The sequence below is a fragment of the Crocodylus siamensis genome, chromosome 7, assembly GCF_052110815.1.
Source record: "Crocodylus siamensis isolate JL-2025a chromosome 7, ASM5211081v1, whole genome shotgun sequence".
Lineage (NCBI taxonomy): Eukaryota > Metazoa > Chordata > Crocodylia > Crocodylidae > Crocodylus > Crocodylus siamensis.
This window is the reverse complement of record NC_143401.1, coordinates 16752695-16777317: the sequence shown is the minus strand read 5'-3', so window position 1 is coordinate 16777317 and position 24623 is coordinate 16752695. Positions and strand designations below refer to the sequence as shown.

The following is a 24623-nucleotide window of genomic DNA, read 5'->3' as shown; positions in this document are numbered from 1 at the left end:
TATTAGATAAAAGCACCAAAAAGCCCCGCTGAACATGCAATCTGTCCAGATGTCGGGTGAACCAGATCAAAGTGACGTGGCTCCTCTTCCGGTGAGGTGCCATTTTTTTTCCCTATGTCTGCTGGCAGCCCTAATAAGGAAGGGAAGGGGACAAGCTGGGGGGTGAGATAACAAGAGACAGAGCTTTGTTGGGTCTGAATGAATTCAGATCAGCAGAGTCTAATGAACTTCATAGCAGAGTACTGAAGGAACTGGCACAGGATATTTTGGAACCTTTGGCAATAATATTTATAAAGATATGGGAGACTGGTGAGGTATCAGAGGACTGGACAAGGACCAACATAGTGCCCATCCTTAAAATAAGGTAGAAAGGAAGACCTAGGGAACTACAGGCTGGTTAGTATTACTTCACTACCCAACAAGTTATTGGAGCATGTCCTAAGGAAATTCATTTGCAGATATCTGGAGAAGTAAAGACTGATCACAGGTAGCCAGCATAGGTACACTAAGAATAAATTGTGCCAAACTGGATCTCTTTCTTCAAAGAAACAACTAGCTGAGTGGATGAAGCGTCATTGTGGACATAGTATATCTGGACATCAGCAAGGGGTTCCACATGACCTTCACATGCACAAAATAGAGAAATGTGGGCTGGACAGGACATATGTAAGGTACATAGACAACTGGATCAATATCAGCAAGCAAAGGGTAATTATAAATGGGTCTGTGTCAGAACAGCCAGAGGTTTCAAGTGGAGTCCCACAAGGGTCTGTCCTGGGCCCAGTGCTGTGCAATATGTTTTTCAATTATTATTTGGTTTTTGAGCACATTTGCACGTGACATGAAACTGAGGAAGTATGACGAACATGGTACAGGACAGGAGTACAATTCAGAAGGACCTTTACAGACTGGAAAGCTGAGCTAGAGCCAACAGGATAAAGTTCAGTGCTGGCAAATGCAAGGTGCTACATCTTTGGAACAATAATCCAAAACACAGATACAAAATAGGTGATAACGGGCTAGATGGCAGCACTACAGAAAAGGACGTGGAAGTCTTGGATGAACAGACTCAATGAGTGCAGAGTGATATAGCCACCCAAAAAGCAAATACAGTTTTGGGCTGCATCAATAAGTGTTAGGTGTAAGGCATGGGAGGTGATAGTGTTTCTGTACTTGGCATTGGTTAGGCTTCATCTACAATATTGTGTGCAGTTTTGGGCTCCACATTTTTGAAAGGATGTGGAAAATTTGGAGAGGTTCCAGAAGTGGGCAAGAAAAATGATAAAGGACTTGGAAAGTAAGCCACGTGAGGTGAGGTTGAAAGAAATAGGCAAGTTCAGCTTGTGGGAAAAAGCTCTTAAGAGTGGACATGATAGCAGCTATTAAGTATCTCAAGGGCTGCCATAAAGAAGAGGGAGAGCACCTTTTTGCTCTCTTACTGCAGAGAGTAAGATATAGACTTGAAGTTGCAGTAAAGTTTTGACTGGATATTGGAAGAACTTCGCTGTTAGAACAGTGAGGCAGTGGGATAGCCTGCCTAGGGAAGTTGTGGATGCTTATCACTGAAGGTGTTTAAGAGGAGGTTGGATTAGTATTGGTCAGGGATGATCTGGGAATAGGTACGTCTATGCTATGGTGTTGGTATTTCCTGTGCTTCTGGGCTTTTCTTGCCACATTGGGCTGGGAAGGATTTATTTTTCCCCTCCTGTTGCCACATGCATCTGTAGAAGGAGGCATACAGATCTTGAGAGATTCTTCTTCCTTGGATTTTTTTCAAGCAAATTGTAGCAACCCAGTGACCAGTGTCTTGTTACTGTGTATTGTCCCTCTGCTTTACCTGTGGCAGGTAAGGTTGCTATGTGTTGTAGTGGTGCATCAGGCTTGATTTAGTAGTTTTAGTAATAGGTTGGGCAAGGTGTAGCATGGAATGATTGGGGTAAGGATGATTCCATTATCATCCTTAGTGGGACTAGATGCCTTCTAGAAGTCCCTTCCAGCCCTGATTTTTCTATGATTCATACCCCATCACCAAGTTTTCACTTGCCTCACCAAACTCCTATATGTTAAATTGCTATGGCTTGTAGAGTGCCACCTGGAATAGTGTACATATGCTGTAAGCCTTTATTCCTGTGCTCAGGGCCAGAGGCATCGAGAATTCCTCTAGAGTAGTGGTTGGTAATGTTTCCGCTGGCAGTATGTAATGGCCCAGCTTGGGCCCGAGGTGGGCAACCGCTAACATTTAGTTCCTGCTGCTGCTTCTTTCCACTGCCTGGGTGTGATGTAGCATGGGCAAAGCTCCCCTATGCCTGGCTACCCAGCTGCAGTGTGGGCCAGGCAACAACCTCACCCCCAAATGTTGCTGAGGCTTTCTGGATCCATCGACTCCACTGGCTGTAGTTTGCTGTCCCTTACTCTAGGGCCGGGGTATCAAAGACATGGCCCACAGGCCAGATTTGGCCCATGGCACTATATCATCCAGTCCATGTTGCTGCCTGTAGATCTCAGGCTGGCACTGTATGCTGCATGCAACACATGCAGCTCCAGTCCCACACGCTGCATGGAGCTGCAAATGTAGCTGCCAGAAAACACCATACTTGGGACAAAAATACCATTTTTGGGACTTGTTCTCCAAAGACTTTGGGGTTTCAATAATATTTTTAAGTGACTAAAATGCAAACATCTTTCAGTTTCTTGTTGATTTAAAATTAATTGGATTTAAATCACTCTAGCCTGCTAGCCAGACACTGCATAAAGAATCTGGCTATTTTAAGCTGGATGAGATATACAGCTACAGCCATCTTTGTCTATGAGAATTCATTTGCCAACCACCTAAGAAGCCTGTGCAGATACCAAACAGAAGCAGAGAAAAGACTACACAATCCTCTGTTTCTTCTCTGCTGAGTATTCAAAGAGCCACCTTATCTATGATGTACAAATGGACCATTACTCCTTATGGGCAAGAGCCACAAATGTGAGACGGCTAACAGTACTGGCATAATACATGGGTCTTGCATACATTTCAGGATTACTGCTACCTTAACAATGGTGGCAAATTTATAGTGGCAGAATCCTGTGACACAGATGCAGTATATACCAGCAGTAAGAGTTTTTCTGCTGTGTCCACCTCAGATCCTTTTTTTTTTTTTTTTTGGTATAGCTACATGTACAAGGCATTGTGTTTTTTCATCCTTTAGCTGTATTGGCAGAACTTTGTATTGCAGACAGAGCCTTAGTATTCTCTTGTTTGGATGATCTTTGAATGAAGTGTTTGTTTGTTACAAAACTAGGTTCAGGTACTGATAAAAAGTTATAAAGTCTGTTAAATTACCCCTAATATATCAAAGAAGTTGTATTGATGATGATGATGAAGTGAGTGTCGCCACACTCATACGTTGGAAGCATAAAGGCCAGAAAACCAGCAACAGGTAGAATGGCCAATGTCACTAAAGACCTTGACCACCTGAAGGATGTGCGGTAAGGGCATTTGTAGATAGTGTGGTTGGATGTCTAAGTTTGAGCTCCACAGCTGCAGCCAGCATTGTTGGAGAGGCCCCAGGAGCGCATGCTTGCCTTAAACCGTCCAACACCTGTTCTGAGATGTTAATGAACTTGTATTCGTGTGTGCTAAAGGACCTTTGTTGTAAACTGTCTTTACCATTTTCTTTAAAAATGAAATGTCATTTCATGTACTATTTATGTATCTGACCACTGTGCACAGTATTCTAAATTAAGCCACTACCAATTGTAGGCAGATGTTGGGAGAGGACCATTCTTAGCAGCAGGAGAACAAAGCAGAGCTCTAGAAGCAGCTTCAACATAAGAACTTAAGTAATGCCTTATTAGAAGGGATCCTGGTTTTCCTTGATTAACCCCCCCCACAAATTCTATGATAAAAAATCGCAAATTCTGATTAAAACCCCCAAAATCCTCAGTTAAAAAGAAACACTACTATATACATCAGAGAGAGAGACCAGTTGAACACAATGCTTTATTGACATATTTACCATTTCAAAGCTATTTGGAAGCCTACCATTGCCTAAATCACTATAAGCAAAAAAATTCTAAGTACCTATAAATTTTGGGGTTTTTTTATCATGGAAAATCAGAACTCCCCCTGCCCCCTTTGCTCACCAGGACACAAGTCCAGGCCCCTCACTCCCCACCCATGGCCCCCAGGCTCTGCTGCTGCCCCTTGCCCCCCCCCCCCCACAGTCCTGCCAGAGGGGGGACCCAGCTGGCAGGGCCATGTGCAAGGGACCCAAGTCTGTGGCCCTCTGGAGCAACAGCCAAGCCCCTGCTGCTATCCACAGGAGGTTGCTGTGGCCCAAGAGGGGAGTCCAGCTCCCCCTCCCCCACAGGTGGCATGGCCAGTGGAGCCCATGGGAGGTGGGTGCAGGTTGCAAACTGCGGGTTTGGGCAGGGGGGCAACTCCTTGCTGCCATGCACACTCCAGGGGGGGTAGGGGGACACATGCCCCCCAGATCTGTGCATGGGACAGTGCTCCCTGCTCTGCTGCCCTCCCCTGGGACTTCTACGGTCCAGTGGGTGAGACCCACTTTAATTAGAGCGGTTCTAAGTGCTGCTCCAATTAAAGTGCCTGGAGTATCAAGTGTATGAGCTCCCCTGCCGCCATTTTTCATGGCGGGGACGCTGATGCACTTGACTGTGGACATGCTAATTACCATGCTGTAATTACTGAGCATTGGAGCAGCCTCATTGCACGTCTGTAGGCACCTGGCAGTCCTTTTCCTGCTTTACCTGTGACATTGTGGGTGCTTTTGATGTCTTTAGACAATACGCCTTGTAGTTGATTGTGTTTTTTTAGAAATAGATGAGACAAGGAATTATATGGGATAGTTTAGATAGGGATGATCCTGGCTGGAGTAGGGTGTTGAACTAGATGACCTCCAGAGGTCCCCTTAAGCCCTATTTTTCTATGAATTATGGATAAATTAAAAGTCTTTGGACGTTTTTATCTTTGCAGGTGAAAAAAGTAAAGATGCAGGAATCTGGAGAGCAAAGTTTAAGGTATTTAATACAGAATTTGATTTCTGTATAGAACAACTGTCTGTTTCCTGTTTTTATTGTTGATTTCAACTGAGAAAATATGTTACTATGAGAAACATATACAAGACCAGAATGCCTATCTTTCTTTAGGTAATTAATGTACCATAATTTTCAGACAAAACTATTTTAAACAAAAATATCTCCTTTAGAAACTAAGTTTAATTTTTTTTAAATAGAAATGCAAAATGTTGCTGAAAACTTTGAGAATGGGTGCATAAAATTCAAATTGTATCCACTTATTTTGTTTGTAATATTTAATTCTAGTGATTTAGTTTTAATACGCTTCATGGAGCAGTCTTGGGGTAAAATGTTTCACATGTAGCACACAAACATATTCATACAAAACTTACAAAGCATTTGAACTGAGAGTATTAACAAGATTCTCTGGATTATTTTGGAATATTACATATTACTCAAATGATAGGATCATAATTTAAAATAAATATTGTACAGTTTTTGTTGAGTAGCTGTTTTCAAATACATGTCTTTATTTTGAATTGCATTTAATCATTACTACATTTACAGAGAAGCATAACTTTGAAGGCTTTTCTGGAAGGTATTTCATAAAGAAAAATTATTGAAATCTTGAAAACTAACTAGATGAAACTTTATGTTCTGTCTTAAATCATTATGTTAAGTTAAATATAATATCTTTAAATATTCAAATATTTGAACTATATTAAATGCAATGTTGTATTCCAGTGGAAAAGTTAGTCTTTGTCTCCTTGGTTTAATACTTCTTAAGAAGTGATAAACTCTTAATAGAGTAGCATTATGAAACCCTTAGTGGAATAGTGTTATGTCTTTTCTAAAGATCCAGTCAAATACAGAAAGATAAATTGTGTCCCTTTGATTCTTCACATTTGCATATTACAATTAAGTTTATATTAGGCTTTTCTGTTTTATGACAAGTGTTTTATTTTGAGAGTAAGACCAATTAGTGAGCTAACCAATTTTTAAAGTTGTGAGAAGTTGGTGTTTGCATGAAAACCCTCAAGAACGGACTCCAAAATCCATATGTTGGTATATGTGAAACAGGAGGATGTAGAGATAGTTTCCATGAGCACATATTGTGCCTTTGTGCACTAAGATGAAAAGTAATTGATTGAAATTTCTGGTGATATAAATGCAAAGTTTACTAATATTGTTGGTTTACATGCTTGTTCTTCCTTTCAGTCAGGTGAGCAATACAGAAGTCAGTGATCAGAAATCTGAATCTTCAAGCCTTGATCCCAACCTTCCCATGTCAAGTGAAAGTAAGTGTTGTCCTTTGTTATGACCTGATCATTCCCTTCTTTGTGTTTCTCCCTGCATTTCCATTACAGCAATTACAAGGTTCTTGTTTTGCCCTTCATATTCTTTCATTGTTTTTCCCTACTTTTCCTTTCAAATCTAAAAATGTATTGTAAGAACAAACCCTAATTTTAGTCCACATACCCCATTATGTGAAAAGTCACCATCAGAATTTACAAAGCTGGCACCATAGTCTCCTAAATTCCTATTAAAAACCCTATGGTTGATGTGATGCCTATGAGACATACTCTGGTTTTGGTTAAGCTGGTGCCTAATTGTGGCTACCAATACACTCATTTGTATAATGACCTCATTTTCTCATACCACACACTCTCAAATAAGACAGGCACCTTATTTTGGGAAGGCAGAATGAAGTGAAAAAAGATTCTTCCAGAGTCATTGCTGAAAGCTGATCATAGGGAGCAGTTCACTTGCTTTCAGCCTGCTCACTGATAGTTTCAGGCAGAAACTAGTCTCAGCCCTTTCAAAGCCACTGCCAAATGGGCAGCAGTTTTTGGCTGCCATTCAGCCAAAAGCTGTTGTGCATTTGGCAGGTCTGAGAGGATTAAAAACAGGACTCTGCCCCTGCTGAATGCTAGCTGGAGAAGAGAGAGAGAAGCAGAAACCTTGGAGCCATTACAGCCTCTCCATGCTTCTATTCTAGTGCAGAAATCAGATTCTCTGCTTATGACACACACTCCTGTTTTGAAAGGCTAATTTTTTTGGAAAAGGTGTATGTGGTATGCAAGTAAGTACAGTATAGTGTCTTTCCCACTTTTCTCAAATTATCCATTTATTTTCTGTTGCATGTTGTTTAAATCCTGTGTTGTAATTCCTCTATGGAGGGAAGTTTCTTGTTCATGTAAGGTAGGTCATTACTGAATAATGCAGTTCCCTCCATAGAGGAATTACAACACAGGATTTAAACAACATGCAACAGAAAATAAATGGATAATTTGAGAAAAGCAGTAATGACCTACCTTACATGAACAAGAAACTTCTCTTCATTAAGTTGTCATTACTGCTGTACAAACTGTATGAGTTATAATATAATACACATTGCAAGAGCACAGTTAGTGTGAGGCCTTCCAAAAGCTTTACAGAAAAAGAATCTTTTAGAATTCCCTGTGACAACGGAAGTATTGCACCTATTTTACAAATTGGGAAACTGAAATCTGGAATAAACGACTTTCAGATTAGTGGCAGATATTGTCTGGAAGATGCACTCCACTGCCCATATATGAGGGGATGTAATACTTAATGTTTTAATGTACAGGTGGCACTGCTTTTCAGCCCTATACACTGAGGGCTTCAGGACAGGAAAGGTGACAGATTTTTGTAGAGTTGTATTAAAGTATTTCAGGGTGGATACATTTCTAAAACCTGTGTTCCCCATTGTTGTCTTCACTTACAGCCTGCAAGATAGATATTCAGCAGTTTGCTATAGCTGGCCCTGGTATTCTGAAGCAAGGCAGACAGTATTAGCAAGGGGGTATCTTGTAGGCCAATGGTTCTCAACCATTTTAGACTCAAGGCATCTCTCGGAAAATGCCAGCTCTTAGTTTTCACTCCATTTTTTTGACCATGGAACAATAGTAGAGCAATTCTTCTGTTGTGAAGAACTCAGAAAGACCACAGCAGGTCAGAAAGTTCTTAACATTATGGGTTCCTGTTTGAAAACTCTGGGTTTCATTTTTTGCACATCTCACAGTGCTAGCATTGCATGGCACCCTGCAGCACCCTTGAAAAGATGTCAAGGCACACAAGGATGTCATGAAACCCTGGTTGAAAATCATGTTTATAGACTAACTCATTCAGAGTGGCATCTCTAAGTCTATAAGGTTAGTCTATATCAGTGATTCTCAACTTCTTTAGATGTAAGGCATCTCTTCCATAACTTTTGCAAACTGAACTGAATCCCATTTAAAAAAAATGAATGTAATTATTATGCAGGACAGTGAGGGTGGGTTAAGGAACAGTCAGGCAGGGATGAACTTTTGCTTACTTCCTTGCAGAGGTGTCCAACAGTGGAGGTGGGGAGTGCCAGGCAGGGAGGAGCCTGTGCTTATCTTCTTATCCCCCTCACACCTGGCTTATCTTCTGACACCTCCAGGCATTCTGGTTGAGAATCTTTGGTCTGTATCATAATCTGTAAGATGTCACCCTGCCCTGCCTTCTGCCTAACTTCAAACTAACATTGTGAACTACCTGTCTTTGTATTTAACTTTCTTTTTCAAACCCTTTCTTTCTGCAAGTTCGTTCGTAGTGTCTGATAAAGTAGGCTGCCTATTGCAGCTCATGCCTCTCTGAAACAGTCTCTAAGACAGTAACTCTCAACAGGAGTGGTGCAAGACCCTTCCAGGGTGCTACACTGCAGCTGCCAAGTGGAACTGCACCAGGCACCTTGGTTTTGAGAAGATGCTTTGCAGGGCTGGACCAGGGAGTGGCTGATGTAGGAGGGAGCGCCCTGCTGCAGCCCAGCCTGACAGGAGTTCCTGCTGGCTTAACTATGGAGGGTGAGGGGAATACAAACCAAGTGGGACTGGACCAGAAGTGACTGTGTGCAAGCAGAGCTTCCTGTGTTTCCAAGAAGTGCATATGGGGACAGATTGGGAAGTGGTTGAAACAGGAGGGGTGCAGATAAAACCAGCGTAGGCATATTCACTCTCTCCTGCTGAAGCCACTTTCTTGTCCAGCCCATACGCACTTCCTCCAAACTCAGGCCAGCAGGGTAGTTTAACCTGGCCATGATGGTGCTAGTGCTGTGGTGTCCTTGGCTAAGTACAGACAGTCAGAAAGCCTGAGGCTGAATCGATTCAAACTAGGCAGCGTCCTCTAAGCTGCGGTTGAACTGATAACCAACTGAACTGACATTCAGGTTTTAATTGGGAAAGGCATGGGGAGGTCTACACTGACCCAGGCCAGTAGGCAGGGGGTGCAGGAGAATTTCCCTCCATTCCCTGGGGCTGCCTGAGACTTGCAGGGGCTAAGGCATGGTTTGGGAGGGGAAGAATTCCCCTGAGCTCCCCGACCCTACTGCCCCATGGGCTGACAGGCACAGGCAGGAAGCAGGCAAAGGAGCAGAGGGGTGAAGCAGTTCCTGCTCCAGTGGAGCAGGCAGCAGAGCCCAGGGCTGCAAAGCATCCTGGGATGCTGGGGGAATGAATTAGCTTGAACCAGGAAGGGTTCTGGGACAGAAGTTCCGTAAACTGGTTTGACCTAAATCAGTTAAGTCTGATACTACATCCAACCACATTTATCTTAAACTGGTTTTGGTCATTTTGAAAGCAGTTTACATGCACTGAACTTCTGTTCTGTTACCTTTCCAATTGCTTATACTGGTTTATGTATAACTTCTGTTCCTAGCCCTTGAAAGGGTCTTGAAGTATCCCAGTTGAGAACCACTGATCTAGACCATTCAGTGAATACACAGTTAGCATTTCTTTCTGGGCTCCTCAATTCCCTTGGGAGATGATCTTTATGGTTTCAGTTCAAATGGGGGAACTGAGAAGTACAAAATAAAGAGAAATGAGAGCACACAATAAATCAGTAGGAGGGCCAGGATTAGAACTCAAGGATTTCTGACTGCCAGTTCCTACACGTACTGTTCCACACTAAACTGCCAGATGTGCGGAGCAGCTGCAGCTCTCACTGATTTGACATGTAATCTTGAGCTCTGACATTCAGAGCTTCTGCCCATCTTGTCCCAGGATTCTCATTCTGGGTACCAGGAAATGAGGAACACAGTTAGTAGCCATTTACAAAGGATTTTGGTTTGAGACATGCCAGACTTCTTATAGAATATATTAGTCTGGGACATGAAGGAAAAATATATAATGATGTAATTAAGAGCCCCCACCAGTACAGATTGACAGGTTCTTTGCTCCAGGGGGTTCCAGCACAATGCTTGTAGAAGTGATGTGCTAGACGTATATGAATATGTAGAGCTTTTAAAATGTTCAGGGTTTGGGGCATAGTGCCAAAATCAAGATGTTATAAAAAAAATTAGAGAAGTAACCAGCCTGCCAAGGGGCATGTTGTTGCTGGGAAAGTGGGGCGGCACAGAGAAAGGAACAGAGAGGAAGGAAGAGGGGGGAACAGAGCAAGAGGGGAGGGGGAACAGCAAGAGAGAGGAACAGAGCAAGAGAGAAATGTCCATAGTGTTTTAAAACCAAAATAAAAATAAACTAGCCTTCTCAAGAAATAAGTTTTTAAAAAATATTCTGTCCTTTTTTTCAGTCATGACATGCACTGATTACATCCCAAGGACATCCAATGATTATACCTCACAGATGTATTCTGCAAAGTAAGTTGAGCTATTGGTTCTGAAATCTCTCCCTCCTTTCTCAATACCTTTAACTCTCCTGTTACCATTGCAAGATTAAAAAAAATGAATCACAATTAACCATGTGATTAAAAAAAAAAAAGAGTTGTGATTAATCACAATTTTAATCGCGCAGATAAACAATAGAATCCCAATAGAATCCCAATTTATTATAAATACTTTGGATGTTTTTTCTATATTTTCAAATAAATTGATTTCAGTTTCACCTCAGTGCCATAAGAACAGAGTAGAACTGTGCGAAATTCTGCCTAGTGGTTAAGTACAGTAAGTGAAAAGTGTTAAAAGTTTAGAGTTACCATATTTCCAATTCCAAACTTGCACCCATTAACTTAAGGCTATTAATTGACAGCCCTGTTCCTAAGTAAACAGACTGGTTTGTTGTGTATGACACACAATTCAACACATGTTGAGAGTGGGCACATCTACATATGCATTAATATGCCTTTGCTGCTGCGCAGTAAGTTTAGTACCTCTAATATGAGGTACTACATAAATGTACAGTAGCTGGCCCTACTGCATAGTAGCAAAAGCCTGCAGTCTTTGTGACGCCAAATGCACAGTAGATTAATTATACTGTGCTTCAGTGCATTAGCACAGCTGTTGCCATGATGTCCTAATGTACAGTAAAATTAGTCTACTGCGCATTGTCTCATGTAAACGTACCCGCCATGTCAAAAAATAGGCCTAACAACCTTTGTCAACTGGTGTAATACCTACTAGATCTCTGTAAAAAGTATATGTAAATATATTTGTTACTGTTGTTACATCTTTCTAAAGTACACTTTCAAGTACATTCTTTGCCTTGGGATTAGAGATGCTCTATAACAGGGTTTGTCAGCTGGGGTACTTTGAAAAGTTCCAAAGAATACGCAGGGCTGGTGGGGATGGAGCATCGCCACCCTGTGCCTCTGCCTCACAGGAGCAGGGCTAGGACAGGATGAGAGCAGGGCTTCACAGACGCTCTCGCCACACCCCCACTCCACATCTGGCCACTTGCCACCCCTCCTCCCCTGGGGGGTACACTTACTAAAAAGGGGCCTGCCGGGAGTACACTTATTAAAAAAGGTTGAAAATCCCTGCTCTATAAGAACACTTTTTTTCTTTTCTTTTTTTAAGGCCATATGCACATATCCTTTCTCTACCTGTATCAGAAACAACGAGCCCTTATTCTGGTCAGACTCAGTATCAAGCACTACAGCAGGCTCAGCCCTATGCCATCTACCCTCAGACCACCCAAACCTATGGACTACCTCCTTTCGGTAAGAGGGAACTGACTGAAGAATTGCTTGTTCTGAGCTGTCTTTTCAAACACTGTATATAATTGTTCTTTCCAGTCTCCTTAAAAGCCAGTGAGAAGCAAACTTCTCAGGAGGTTAGGGCAAGAGTGTAAACAAATGTTGCACTTGTCCCTAAATAAATCCTAAAATTGTTCACAGGATAAGTATGAACAGTTCATCCCAGGACATCACAAAGAACTTCTGACCTGTTATCCTGGGATTGCATCATTGAATCAGTGGCACAGTACATTCAGCCACTCACTAAATCCTGATTAGAAGGGTGATGTGTACATGCCAATATTGGCATATTTCTGTTGCAGAACACCTGCAATGTCTGTTCCTAGCCAAAAGGGCTTCCAGGAAAGCACAAGCTTTCAACTGTAGAACAATTGGAAATGAAGGACTAGTATATTTATTTGAGCAGCTGTCACCTTTCAAGTGTATTATCTTTGTGGTTGGGGCTTCATGTTAAATAGTTTTCTTTTAAAAATATGGTAGCTGAGTAAACTAATGCAGAGACATTTGATACCTGGTTCACTTTTTTTTTAAGGTTAGTATGCAACAGGGTTGGTACTGATTAGTGTACCACTTAACTGTATGCAGATTGCCTTTCAACTGTCTCCAAGGTTACTCATCTCATAACAGCAAGCACCAAGGAACTAAATATTATGTATTGAGTCCCGAAGCATTAAGTTGCATCTTACTGACATTTAAGTTCCATATTAGTCATTTCAGCTTTTCATTCATTAGTTATTGTACCTCTCAGTATTCCTTTATATTCTTCCAATATTGACAAGCCCAAAATTTTAAAAATAATGATCGGGAAACCAAGAAGTCAAATAACAAACTTTACCCTAAAAATAATGGCTTTGTCTGTGTTCTGATTTTGAACTTCCCTTCTAGCCCCAGTATTTGTCCTGTAAGTACAGTGTTGTCAACTCTCCAAAATTTGTAGAAAGAGGCAATTTTATCCTCTCGTAGAGGAGCTTTGGTCAGAGTGAAAGCAAACTGTCCTTTGTGGACCAACATTTTTAAAGACATACAGCAAATATATTTACAAGAGAACAGTGAAAACATGGTCATTAGGATTCTTAGTTAGATAACAGCCAAATGGAAAAAAATCTCTTCTGGAGTTGCCTGTGAGCAACGAATCTTAGGCTATAGAGGCTTATACTTTTATCACTTGAACAAAATAATCAGGTCCCTTAGATTGGAAATAGTGCAATATGTAATATGTACTCTGCTAAAGGATAACAGAGCTACACTTTTTATAATATTACAGGAATGCCAAATTTAACGTGTTGCTTCTGAAAAACATTGTGGCAAAGTGAATGAGACTTAGGCCAGTTTTATTATAAACTTCATTTTTGTTCCTAGCTGTGCTAGAAGTAGTCTAATGGAATGACAATACTGTTTGAAATCAAGATATACATTAAAATATGGTTGATACTAATGAATAGTGTAGCAGGCTGGCTGGCAGAGGATTGCAGTAGACTGCACACCTCAGGATGTAGCACTCTCTAGGCCAGCAGGGGCTGCAGCTCAGCTGCAGGCAGTAGGTGCTAGGTGCAGGCTGCCTAGGAGGTCTGGGCCAGCTACAGAGGATAATTAGCTGGCCCACAGGAAGCTAAGAGACTCCCAGAGAGAGAGAGAGTGCAAGAGCACTTGGCTGGTGGCTGGAACACTGGTCGAAGGATTCTCCCAGAGTCTGGCAAAACACCTGGGGCTGAAAGACCTGAAGCCTTGGAGAGGGAACTCACATGATCTGAGAGAAAAAACTGTATGTACTGTGGCACTGAGGGAGCAGCATTAAGTTGGCAGTACCTTGGAGTCTAGGAAGAGCCCCCAGGCCTGTGAGCCCCCCCTTTTAGAAACTGTGTTTATGGACTGCTTGAGGTACTAATAACTCCAAACCCAATGTACTACATGATATGCTGTTCTGCAGTAACAGGGCACAAGGATCAGGAGGTTCCTTGCTTTTGTTCCTGCATTTGTATTCTTCAACCTGCCTTATTTTCCACACTAATATTTAGAAACTTTGCATTTTCATGACTAGCTGGATGAAAGATCTAAAAGTGGGAGCTTGGAGGGCTATAATTTTGGTGGGGAATGATGTTACAAATTTAGGCTTTTTGGAAGATAGAGGAATTAGGAAGCTTTGACTGTTTACTACTTTAGCAGTATTATCTGTGTCAATAGTGTCCTGAAGTCATTACTGTTTTGGAGATATCCATTGAAATAAATCATTATAATTGCTAAGGGAGAAGTACTTACATTGTAAGTACTTTCTAACGGAGTCTTTCATATTGAAGTTGGGTCAGCATGGAGAAGCTTATTACTGCTGCTCTCTTAATGTACTGTATTTACCTGAATCCAAGACAAGTTCCAATTTAAGAAGACCACCCCCTCCCCCCAAATAATTTGATTCTACACATAGAAAATTTATAAATTAGTTATAATTTTCCAAGTATATAATCTAATTATTGGAGGGGCATCTTAAATTTGTACCCCACACTGCTGTAACATGGAAAGCAGTAGTAGCAAGGAAACATTGGCAGCAGAGCAGGCGTCAGGGGAGTCAAGCAGCCTGACACCCATCCATTGTTCCCCACAATTTGCCCCCTCATACCTTCCCCTGCCCTTGTGGAGCCTATGCCCCACCCAGTGCCTGTCCCCTCCTACCACTTGCACCCCAGCACATACACCTGCCCCCCTTCCCTCTCCCCTTCCTACCTCTACTTACTCTGTGTCATGGTTCTGGCTTCAACTCTGGCTCCAGCTCTAGTTGCTGCCCAGCTCAACAGCAACAGTGCTGTGCAATGGCAACAGCTCTGGCCAGAGCTGCTGCCACTGCTGTTTTGTGGCTGGAACAGGCCTGAACCTGGAGCTGTGGCTCAGGGTAAGTAGCAGTGGTGTGGGATGGGGGGCAAGGCAGAGCTTGGTGGCAGGGAGCGGAGGCAGGAGGGCAAGCAAGGAAGGCCGAGCTTGCTCAGGGTTCAGTGCAGCAGTTGGAGCTCCAACTCCGAGTGTGGGTCAGGGACAGAACTGCAGCAGCCACATGCCCATTCCCCCTCACTCCTGTACTTGAATTCCCCCCCACTTCTATACTTGAGTCCAAGGCAAGGAGCTTTTCTCTGCATGTTTGGTGAGGGAAACCACTTTGTCTTGGATTTGAGTAAATTATAGTACTTTTCATGAGTGCTCTCCACTGAAGAAGAAAAAAACCAGAATGCACTCTTGTGCCATTTTGTTCAGTTGGTATGGAGCAGGAGTGAGCAATTATTTTGGCCAGAGGGCTGCTTAATGAGTTTTTTTTGGTGACCTACAAAGGACCGCAAGGGTAGCCCTGCCCCAGGACAGGTGCCCCACCTCCTGGTTGCCATATTGGGATGGAAAGTCCCACCCCCTAACCCTGACCTTTACCACTGGACATTCCTCCCCTTTCCCCAGGGGCAGGGGGGCCATCTTGGAACCAGAGAATAACCAACTCATATACTAAAAGTCAAACATCTACTATAACATTTTATTTCAATAAATATTTTTGTCATGATTAGTGTTTGCATAGTATACATAGAGATGATTGCATAATAGCTCAAGAATAAAGTCTTACTCTTGTATATTTTATGTTGGGGAATGTATGGGTTGTGGGGGATGTGGGATTTGTGAGGGGTTGTGGCTGTGTGTGGGGGGGTGTAAGGATGTTGCAGGGTGTGTGTATATAATATGTGGGGGGATTGTGGGGACAGGGTGTTGGTTTGTGGGGAGTGTGGGGACTCCCCACACTTTCTCCCCCTCCCCCCGATGGTGTACAGCCCTCACAGGCAGGAGCTGCAGCAGACGGGGGCCCTCGGGATGCTCATAGTCCGTGCAGGTGCTACTGCCTGGCAGTGCATGGCTTTGGCCAGTTCTTGGCGGCAAGGAGCGGAATCAGGCTGTCCCACCTTTATCACATGAGACTTCCTGCAGTGCCCGTGCAGCTCCCAGCACTTGTGCACCTCTGGGGAGAAAGCCCCGCATGATGGAGCTGACTGCCTTTTCCACTCCTGGCTACCATGTGCAGCTGCCGGGATGCTGGTGGGAAGCAGGGGCTGGGGCTCCCCTCCACTTCTGGTGGAACCCTGTAAGCTGCACGTGGTGGCAGGGAGCAGGGTCAGGACACCAGCTCCATCATGCGAGGCTTTCCCCTGGTGGTGCGTGAGTGCCAGGAGCTACATGTGCACTGTGGGGAGCCCAGCACAGTAGAGGCAGGCTAGCCTTGCCTCCATGTGCAGCTCCCAGAACTGGCTGGAGCCATGTGCCGCCAGGCAGCAGGGCCTGCATGGGCCATGAGCACCCTAAGGGCCCACCACCTGCTGCTGCCAGCTGTGGTAGTGTGTGTGTGGGGGGGTCCCCACCCACCCTCCTTCACCCTGCCCACTGAAGCTCCATGCTCGTGCTGGACTCCCATGGCTCCTCTGTGCTCCCGCCCAGCTGCAGCTCCTCCCAGCCCCCACCAGTTCCCTACCTGCTGCCTGGAGTGAGAGCTGCAACTGAGACGCAAGGAGAAGCCACTGGAGGCTGGGGAAGCTGGTCAGATCCCCCAGCGGCTACAGCAGTGGCAGCAGCAGGCCTGCCCAGCACTGTGCGTGCACAAGGGTGGAAGCGAGGTGCACGGGCTGGGTGGGGTACATTTAATTAGTGGGTGCTTGGAGGCCAAATAAAATTGCCTGGCAGGCTGAGTGTAGCCTGTGGGTCATATTTTTTCCCACCCCTAGTAGAGAGTAATGTCAGAATGTTTCTAAGGGCTTCCCCTGCTATGGTCACAAGTGCATTTTTGTTTGTCTCTGTGCCTGGTGTTTTATTTTATTAGTTTTCTATTGATATATGAGCACTTGCCTATGGAAAGTACCGTATTTACTGAAATAGAAGACAGCCCTGATTACAAGCCACACCCCCCAGTAATTAGATTCTGTATTTGAAAAAATATGTAATTTATTATAATTTTCCAGGTATAGAATCTAATTATTGAAGGTTTGCCTTGAATTTATCCCCCTTCCCTCCCTCTCTGATGTCAGACCCTGCTCCCTGATCACAAGGAAATGAAGAGCAAAAACTTTGAAATTAAACATGGCTGTAGCAGTTTGCATATAGTGTGCATGTATTTAGTTCATCCAGAATTAATGCATGTTATCTTTTTTTAAACTGCTGCAAGTTTTAGCACAGGTTCTCCATAAACACAGTTTTTGGAGTACTTTGGCACCTACTTATATGTAATACAAACTATGCATGATATTGCTCCTAAACCACACTGTTAGTTGGGCTGGGCCCCACCAGAGTCAACAGTTCAAGCATTTCAAGATACGGTGACCCTACAGCTCGGTGCTGCCCGGTATGCGTGAACTCCAGGTAGGACACCCCCTTCCCCCCAAAGGATCCATGGGCTAATTAGCCCACTCATGACTGGAACTAGGTGTTCTTGTTAGAAGTCCTGAGAAGCTCCAAAAAGTTGTATGCAGATGAAGTGCAGGGCAACCTGGTATGGCTTCACTTCATGGAGGGGAGGACCACACTAATCATATGCGACAGAGGGCGAGAGAGAGGGCGACAGAGGGATTCTGTGTCGGGGGCCGTGTTTGGTGATGTTTGTGAGGCAATAAACAGGAAGTCTTGGAAATGGGAAAGAAAGGCACAGCTCAGCTGTTGGAGTAAAGAGGAAATTGAAATATAGTCAAAGTGATGGCTCACCGTAACTTCGAAGAGTCAGCGGTGAGGTGGACTGTGCTTAATGGACATTACCATATTTCTTATTCAGAAGGGCTGCATTGACCTGTTCTTGTGCTATGTTCTAATCATTGTTTTTGGCACCAAGGGAAGGTGTTGAAGCTTGCTGTGGCTTCTCCAGGTGCTGGTCTGGCATTGCAGCACCTTCAGGCCTGGTGCCAGTTACCTGCAGAAGGAATACCTCTGTCTCTCTCGGGTCTCACACATACACACACACAAAAGTTCTCAGCAGCGTGTTTGCCCAATGTGGGCCATGCTCAGTGTTGGCTTCATTTAATTGGTTTCGTAGCTGGTTTTCATTGCTGAGCACAGCTACTTTTGGCACCAGTTTAATGACAGACAGTATATTTAGTGAAATATCCTTGTATGCGATTATTAAGACTAGGAGCTTTTTTCCCCCCATGGGGGAGGTGGGGTGGGGTGCGAAGTTTGTCTTGTATTTGAGTCAATTCAGTAAATACAGGGGAAATGCTGTCTACTTGCAGTGTTCTGTGTGCTTAATAACCTTGCTCCATTTTTAAAATTAGTTTAACTGATTATGTTTTTTGTTAAGTGTCTTGGTTATGGTTCTTAAAGTTCCCCCCTCAATTCATATTTAGGCATCTAAATGAGTGATCTCCTTTGAAAGGTACTAAAGGCTTGATCCTCAAAGATACTTAATTCTCACTGAAATCAATGAGAACCAAGTCCCTAAATATCTTTGAGGGTATGAGCCTAAGTGCCCAGAAATTTCTCACTGGTTTCAATAGGAATTGTCATATGCTAAGCAACTTTAAAAATCTGACCATGTATTTCAGTATATAAATAATGTGATGTAATTAATAATTTAATTTGGTGCCTAATGTTAGGATCCTGATTTTAATTTTAATCTTAACCAGTATGAAGCTTAAACTGAAGATACATTTATATTAACATATTATATATTAAACAAACAGCACTGGAATGGTGTGTACTAACTTACTCTGGGGATGGTCCGCTCAGTTGTCTTGACAGTCAGAAGCTAGGGGACTGAGAACTATGTGTGAGCCTCCATCAAGACTGTACTGGAAACGTGCAAATATAGTCAAGTTTGGGCCCAGAGGTTTTTGTTTTTTTTTTTTAAAAACCAGTACCTGAAGTAATTTTCTGGCAAAGCATAGAAAATTTCAGCTTAAATGGTAATGCTTACCAAACTTACAAGCAAATGAAAGTGGGTCATTTATGGTACAGGTTTTAAGCAGCCATAAATGGAGGTGGCATTTAACAATGTTAGCTATAGTAATTACGTTAGTGGCATTAAAAGATGATGCACTACATCAGTGCTAGGGGTGCACTGGTAGAGATTTTTGGGGCTGATGCCAATAGCCAATATTTAAGAAGGCATATCGGCCGATACTGATCCGATTTTCAGTACAGCTGTGTGTAGCTGGTAAGTCCGGTGTGGTGGAAGGGGAGACGGGAGGGAAGGGGCAATGGGGGGGGGGGGGGGGGGGCGCAGATCAGTGTCCCCCATGGTGAGGGAAGGGGCAGGCACTGTCCAGGCAGGGTGCTGGGAGCCAGAGCTGCGTCTCGTGGTGGGGTGGGGAGGAAGCAGCACCTGCTACTGCTTGTACCCTGGAAGGGCGCAGGCCTAGCCCCGGCTTTTCCTAGTGTTTGGGTGGAGGTGGGGTATTGAGCAGGGGCTGCACCAGGCAGCTGGCAGTGCTGGGGGAGGGCGGTAGCAAAATTTGGGGTGGATGCAGCATCCTCTCAGTGCTGCTGGCACCTGCAAAAGCCCAGCCCCCGCCAAGAAGAGTCCCATGCAGCCCTGGCTGCAGCCTGCCCTGCCCTGCCCTGATCCAGGGAGCACCCCCTCCTCTTCCCCCCCCCCCCCCCCCCCGTACCCTTCCGAGGTGCAAGCAGTGGCAGGAGCCACCTTTCTGCCCCCCCTACCCCTACGTGGGCTGTGGCTCCAGCCCAGCCCTCCACCTTTCTTGCCTGGGCAGCGCCTGCCCCTGCCCCCTCCCTGACCATGGGAGGCGTTGATCTGTGCCCCCACCACGTCCCTTCCTTCCTCTCTCCCCTTACACCACAACAGACTTACCAGCTGAAACAGGAGGACCCATGTAAGTGCAAGGTTCAGCTGGGGAGGGGGGGGCACAAGTACATTGTGCACTCCCATGCGGTGTAGAAGTGGGTGTGGCTCCTACATGGTGTGGCAAAGGGCAGTGTGAGTACATGGTGTAGTGGGGGGACATGCTTGCAGCATGCAGCCCAGATAGCCCATGGCTCACTCCAGGGTGGCCTGTGGGTGTGTGGCCCCCAGAGCATTCAGCTTTCACTTAGAAGTTGCACAGTCCTGCACAACATCATGATAAACTACATGGGGCTTTTTGTAGTAATTATATGTAGTGGAGTTAAGCTTGAAATAGAGCCCCTAGTGTTACACAGCTGTGAAAAGGCTAATGTATTTCTAAGGTGCATTAAGAAGGCTTTTTTCAATTAAGACAAGGAAGTATTCGTACCTGTGAGCCATCCAGGTACTCATGGCCCTGGAGTGGCGTTGCTGGGCGTCTTGGCTCCGGTGTACCGCCACCCCTGACCTCTTTTACTCTAGCTGCAGAGGGTCGGCCAAAGATCCACCGATCGGGACCCTGGCCCTCTCAGGCCTGAGGCTTGCCCCCTGAAATTATGGGCTTTTGCCCAGGCCTGGGGTTTCCTGCCCAAAGTCTGTAACTGTTAACTTAGATCAATAGTAATGATTCAAGAAGAGATATTGCACATCTCTTGTGCTTACTGTCTGGGGTTCCTGCCCTCCACTCTGTGTGGTGGGTCTGGTGCTTCCAGCAGCCCAGTCCTGGGCATAAGCTGGTGGTAGTACTCCTGCCAAGGTGAAGGGAAACCTGCCCAGGAATCATGCCATCCATGTGTCCTGTTTAACAGCCTGCTGTCCCACCAGAGAGGCCTCCTTTGCAGCCATTCCTGGCTGCTCTTAACCACTCACACCAGCAGGGCAGGCCCTTGTGCCCTGTCTGGGTGGCCCGGCTTTCAATAGCCCACAGCTAGGGGCTCTTCCCCAGCTGGGGCTGTTTGTTGCAGCTGTACCTGCCATGCAGACTTCCTGCAGGGTTGTATGGCCACAGCACAGCTGCATTTGTTTTTTGGAGGGGGGACAAGAAGCCACTCTGAGCCTGAAGTGGCTTGGATGTGCTCTTCACCGCAGTGACGGGGTGTGCCCCATTGCAGTGCCATTGCAGAAGGCACTGATAAAACCCCACTCAGAATAAATACACTGTATGCAGTTCTGGTTATCAGTGTTCAGAACAGGTAAAGTTAAATGAAAACAAATATGAAGAAATGTCACCAAAATGGTTAACAGAATGGAAATCATTTCTTAAAGGAGCTTGGCTCATTTAGCATAACAATGGAGGCTGAGAGGGGATGTGCTTATTTTTATAAATGGAGTCATAGAATTAATTCTAAATAGGGAGAATAGCTTGTTAGTTATTCAAATACTTACTGGCTACTGAAAAATTTAGACTGGAAATTAGAAGATTTTTTAACTGTGAGGAATGAAGTTCTGGGGCCAAGTATTGGGGGGGAAGAAAGGGCATCACTTCAAGACTGAACTCAGTAAGCTTATGGAAGGGATAATATGATACACTGTTTGGTTAACAATCACTGTGTGTGGCACATGGAATCAGGAATTTGTAATTGCTGTATTGGGATCTAGAGGCAACTCTCTTGCAATATAGCAGGTGTCTGGCAATCCCATGCACCAGGGTTTTTGCTGGTATGGGCCAGAAAATAATTTTTGTTCATCAAATGCCTACTGGCTTCTGGCAGGGGTTTTGGGGTTTTAAATGTCCTCTGAATTATTGGGGTGTTGATCATAACTAAGGATATTTTTCACTAGTGTGCTGATGCTCCTGTTCATACTTTAATTTAAAAAACCAAAAACCTTCCTGGTTGAAGGATCTTGTTCCTCTGCTTAGGGTCATACTGGCTGCCAAATCTTTGAAATCTGTGATTAGGAAGGAATTTTTTCATTTTAGGTCAGATTATCAGAGACTGGGGGTGTTTCACCTTCTGCTGTAGCATAAGGCACATTCCTCTTTCTAGGATCCTCTGACCATAAATTAACTAAGTACTTCACTGTCTTTGCAGTGGTAGGGGGGCTTTGATACTGCTTTCATTTCTCCTGGCTTTGCTTGTGATATATTATGGGACATTTCTATTTTTGTGGCCTGTATTTGGGTGTGAGGGTTTGAAGTGGTGATTTTTGGGAAACCTTGGGTTAATGATTGCCTGTGAATGCAGGAGACCAAAAAATGCTTCCTGGGCCATCATACCCAGTCTTATGTTTCCTATTTTAAAAACTGGTTTATTTCACTCTAATGACTTAAACCCAAATGAGCAGTGAACGTTCTTTCATAGACTTTGCACAGATACTCATATCTACCTGCAGTTTCCCTGTGAATATTAAGGGACATTAGTTGCCTTTAGACTGACTGCTGTTTTTGAACCAGGCAACTGGAGACTGTTTAGCCACTTGTTTCCCCTCCTTTTCAAACAGACTGATAGATGTCCTCCTACTCTTAAGATTGTCCAGTTTCTGAGAATAGCAGTCATAAAATGCAGAAGTTCCTCCATCAGTCATATCTCTAGTTACTTGGCTTTTTTTTTTTTCAGATCATCCTTTAAAAAAAAACTTTAAAATATTCCTTAATGTCTTCTAGTCATCAGCTTTTAGGGTGGTCTTTTGAGCAGACTTAGGAACACTACCTTAAGATATATGCTGAGGAACCCAGCTCTGTCACCATCTTCCCCGTGATTATTCCTGCAGCCTCTTCAGTTTGTTCCTTGCTTTTATTTAGTAAATTCCTTTTTTTCAGAATTAGAGAAAGGGCATGTGCCATCACAGAAAAATGTGATTGACATTACATAGAGTACAGCTAGGTACACTAGAGAGCCAGAATTGTGCCAGTGTAGGGCTGGAAGGTACTTCAAGAAGTCATCTAGTCCAGTGGTTTTCAACCTTTTTTGTACCAGGATCCATTTGTAAACATTAACGGCCAGTCCCAACCCAGTGCCCCTCACTCCCGATCTGCTGTTCCCAGCACCCCCATGTGTGGGGCAAGGGGATGTGTGTGGAGCATAGGGGGCCCCCAAGCAGCCTGCAGTGGAAAAGCCACAGTTTCCCACATAGATTCATAGATTACAGAGTTGGAAGGGATCCAGTGGATCATTCTGTCTGACTCCCTGCCCCTGGCAGGAAAGAGGACTGAGGTCAGATGATCCCAGTCAGGTGATTGTCAAGCCTCCTCTTGAAGACCTCCAAGTTAGGTGATAGCACCACCTCTCTTAGAAGCCCATTCCAGACTCTGGCTACCCTTACTGTAAAAAATGTCTTCCTAATGTCTAACCTAAATCTACTCTCCACTAGTTTGCACCCATTATTCCTAGTTACTTCCTAGGGTGCTCTGGTAAACAGCGCATCCCCAATTCTCTGCTGTCCTCCCCTGATAAACTTATAAGTGGCTACAAGGTCACCCCTCAGCCGTCTTTTGTAAATGCTGAAGAGATCCAGATCTCTCAACCTCTCCTCGTAGGGTCTTTCATAAAGACCTCTAATCATGCGAGTGGCCCTCCTCTGAACCCTCTCCAGATTCTCCATGTCCTTCTTGAGGTGCAGTGCCCAAAACTGGACACAGTACTCCAACTGTGGCCTGACTAATGCCACATAGAGGGGGAGCATCACCTCCCTTGATCTGTTGGTCATGCATCTGCTAGTGCACGACAAGGTGTGATTGGCCTTGTTGATGGTCTCATTACAGTGCTGGCTCATGTTCATCTTGGAGTCAACTACGACTCTAAGATCCCTCTTAGCTGCTGAGCTGCTGAGGAGGTCATCCCCCAACCTATAGGTGTGCTGGGGATTCCTCCTTCCAGGGTGCAGTACCTTACATATATCTTTGTTGAACTGCATCCTATTTCATTCCGTCCATTGATCTAACCTGTCCAGCTCAGCCTTTATCTGCTCCCTGCCCTCCGGTGTATTAACTTTGCCCCATAACTTGGTATCATCTGCTAACTTGGAGTGGGTGCTTTCCATATCCTCGTCCAAGTCACTGATGAAGATATGAAATAATACCAGTCCAAGGACCAAACCTTGCAGGACCCCACTGCCCACCTCCTTCTAGGTCAAGAACGACTGTCCACCACCATTCTGGGTGCGGTCCCTAAACCAGTTGGCCATCCACCTGACTGTAGGCATCCACTCCACAGCCCATTATCTTCCCTATGAGAATAGGATGCAAAACTGTCGAAGGCCTCCCTAAAATCCGGGTAGATGACATTGGCCTCAACTCCCATGTCAAGGCAGTGTGTGACCTGGTCATAAAAGGCTATAAGATTTGTCAGGCAAGATCTACCTGTGACAAACCCGTACTAGTTTCCTTTTAGCATCGTTTCCCCTGCTGGGCCCTCACAAATGTGCTCTTTGATTTTTTTTTTTTTTTTTTTTTTTCCCCAGTATTTTCCCAGGGATAGGTAAGTCTGACTGGCTTAAAGTTACCCGCTCATCCCTTCTCTCCTTCTTAAAAATGGGCACCATGTTGGCCTTTTTCCAGTCCTCAAGGACCTGGCCAGATCACCATGAGAGCTCAAACAGCTGTTCCAGCAGCTCAGCAACGACACTGGCCAATTCCTTCAGCACCCGTGGATGGAGGTCATCCGGGCCGGCTGACTTTGTACCCATCCATCCCTTCCAAGTGCTCTTAGTTAACTAAGTCAGCAGTAACCCCTGGCAGTCTGGTGCCTTTTGGACATCTGTGCATGCTCAAGGTGGGGAATTGTCTTGGTCAGTATTAAGGAACGAAGGTTAGTTCTGATTCATGTTACCTGGATTACTCATTTCCCTT

At 44.4% G+C, this 24623-nt stretch overlaps 1 protein-coding gene across 4 annotated transcripts in view; it reads left to right on the top strand.

The window, feature by feature from the left end:
- EYA3 (EYA transcriptional coactivator and phosphatase 3) overlaps positions 1–24623 on the top strand; it is a 118660-nt gene that overhangs the window by 49739 nt on the left and 44298 nt on the right. For all 4 annotated transcript variants that reach the window (XM_090056749.1, XM_090056751.1, XM_090056750.1 and 1 more), the window contains 4 exons: positions 4985–5028; positions 6244–6323; positions 10600–10666; positions 11822–11964. In XM_090056749.1, coding sequence (XP_089912875.1) covers positions 4985–5028; positions 6244–6323; positions 10600–10666; positions 11822–11964 — 334 coding nt within the window. The remainder of the gene's footprint in view (positions 1–4984; positions 5029–6243; positions 6324–10599; positions 10667–11821; positions 11965–24623) is intronic.